This window comes from Leptonychotes weddellii, unplaced genomic scaffold, assembly GCF_054177405.1.
Source record: "Leptonychotes weddellii isolate Sample4059 unplaced genomic scaffold, ASM5417740v2 HiC_scaffold_674, whole genome shotgun sequence".
Taxonomy (NCBI): domain Eukaryota; kingdom Metazoa; phylum Chordata; class Mammalia; order Carnivora; family Phocidae; genus Leptonychotes; species Leptonychotes weddellii.
The window spans coordinates 21,712-23,627 of NW_028036620.1; the positions used below are offsets into that span (position 1 = coordinate 21,712).

The following is a 1,916-nucleotide window of genomic DNA, read 5'->3' on the forward strand; positions in this document are numbered from 1 at the left end:
AACATATTAAACCAGTGTCTTCAATTTTCATCTCTAATTAATTGGCAGGATAAATTATCCTATCCTGAATAGGAGCGTCAAACTACTGAGCCTTGCAAACTAGGTCCCTCCTCAAGCCCTCATTTGCATGACATACCACACTGAGGATTAGTTGCTATTTGGAGTATAAAATCATTAACTGATTGCACATCTGTTATCTGTGCTGATGGGAGAGAATTTTACATACCTGTGTTCACCCACTACAAGAAGGACTTCTTCTGATGAAGTGATTCTGATTCCTTCCGCTCCGTGGAAGCCTGCTTCTCCCTCTCCCACTCCCCCTGCTTGTGTTCCCTCTCTCGCTGTATCTCTCTCTGTCAAATAAATAAAACCTTTTTTTTAAAAAAAGAAAGAAATGTTGAATTCAATTTATTAGAACTTGTTTAAAATTTCACAGGCTAGTGTTAAGATAGATAAAATACTTTTTCATATCAGAGAGTTCTTTAGAGTTTATAAACAATGTGTGTTCTCTTTAGAAATTGTGCAGTATGCACAACTGAAATCAGGTCATTCTCTACTCTTTTAATTATTTGTACTTTGAATTATTTTCTTGGGAAGAGTTGACATGTAATTAAAAAGTTTAAGCTATTGATTTTACTGTCAATTTATTTAATTTTTGAAGGGAGGAGCCAGAAGTTACTCCTTCTCCAAGTAATGATTTGTTACAAAGAATGAATTCTTCCCTTGGTTCAGACTCATAACTTGAAATCTCACTTTACATTTCACAATAGGTGAACTTATCAAAAATGGAAGAGACGCCCTCTCAATAATTGTATAATACCTACTGTGACATAGCCTCCTTTGTCTTTGCAGGAACATTTAGCTTACATTCTTCTTCTTTTTCCTTAAACATATAGTCTATGTTAATTTCAAAAGGGCCCAGGCAGGCAAAACAGAGCTAGCAGAGAAGTGACTCTTATGAGACCTTAAATCCCATGCTGCTTTGATTTTTGGAGCACATTTGATTCAGTACCAAAGGAAGTTGCACTAGGTTCCAAACTGTCATTCAGTTTCTCCTCTATATCTTTTTTTTTTTTTTTTGGCTGGGACAGGTGGCCAGTTCCCAGAGAGAGGAAGAGTAGAAACCATAAATGAGTGCTGTCCTCAACCAAGGTGCTGAAGAACACCCCACAGCATTCTGCTACCAGGTGAATGGGTCTTGCCCCAGGACAGTCCATCCTTTGGACATTCAGTTGGCCATCTACCTGGCCTGTGCAGTAGGCATGCTGATTACAGTCCTAGGAAATTTGTTTGTGGTGTTTGCTGTGTCCTACTTCAAAGTGTTTCACACTCCCACCAACCTCTTGCTGCTTTCCCTGGCCCTGGCTGACATGTTTCTGGGTCTGCTAGTGCTGCCCCTCAGCACCGTTCGCTCAGTAGAGAGCTGCTGGTACTTTGGAGACTTCCTCTGCTGCCTGCATACTTACTGGACACCCTCTTCTGCCTCACCTCCATCTTCCATCTCTTTTTCATTTCCATTGACCGCCACTGTGCCATCTGCGAGCCCCTGATCTATCCCTCCAAGTTTACAGTCAGGGTGGCCATCAGGTACATCCTGGCAGGGTGGGGGATCCCAGTGGCTTACACTGCCTTCTTCCTCTACACGGATGTGGTAGAGAATGAGCTCAGTCAGTGGCTGGAAGAGATGCCTTGCGTGGGCAGTTGCCAACTGCTATTCAATAAGTTTTGGGGCTGGCTAAACTTTCCTATGTTCTTTTTCCCCTGCCTCATCATGATCAGCTTGTATGTGAAGATTTTTGTGGTTGCCACAAGGCAGGCTCAGCAGATCATCACCTTGAGCAAAAACCTGGCCGGGGCTGCCAAACGTGAAAGAAAAGCTGCCAAGACCCTGGGCATTGCTGTGGGCATTTACCTCT

The 1,916-nt window shown here is 42.6% G+C and overlaps 1 protein-coding gene across 1 annotated transcript; it reads left to right on the forward strand.

Annotated features, from left to right (window-relative positions):
• Positions 1 to 1,130: 1,130 nt before the first annotated feature.
• On the forward strand, positions 1,131 to 1,909 carry TAAR5 (trace amine associated receptor 5; the record flags this gene model as incomplete). Its single annotated transcript, XM_006752450.3, is given in 2 exon segments — positions 1,131 to 1,464; positions 1,467 to 1,909. Coding segments are annotated over 2 exon segments (777 nt in total), but the record flags the coding sequence as incomplete, so codon positions are not given.
• Between the last annotated feature and the right edge of the window lie 7 nt (positions 1,910 to 1,916).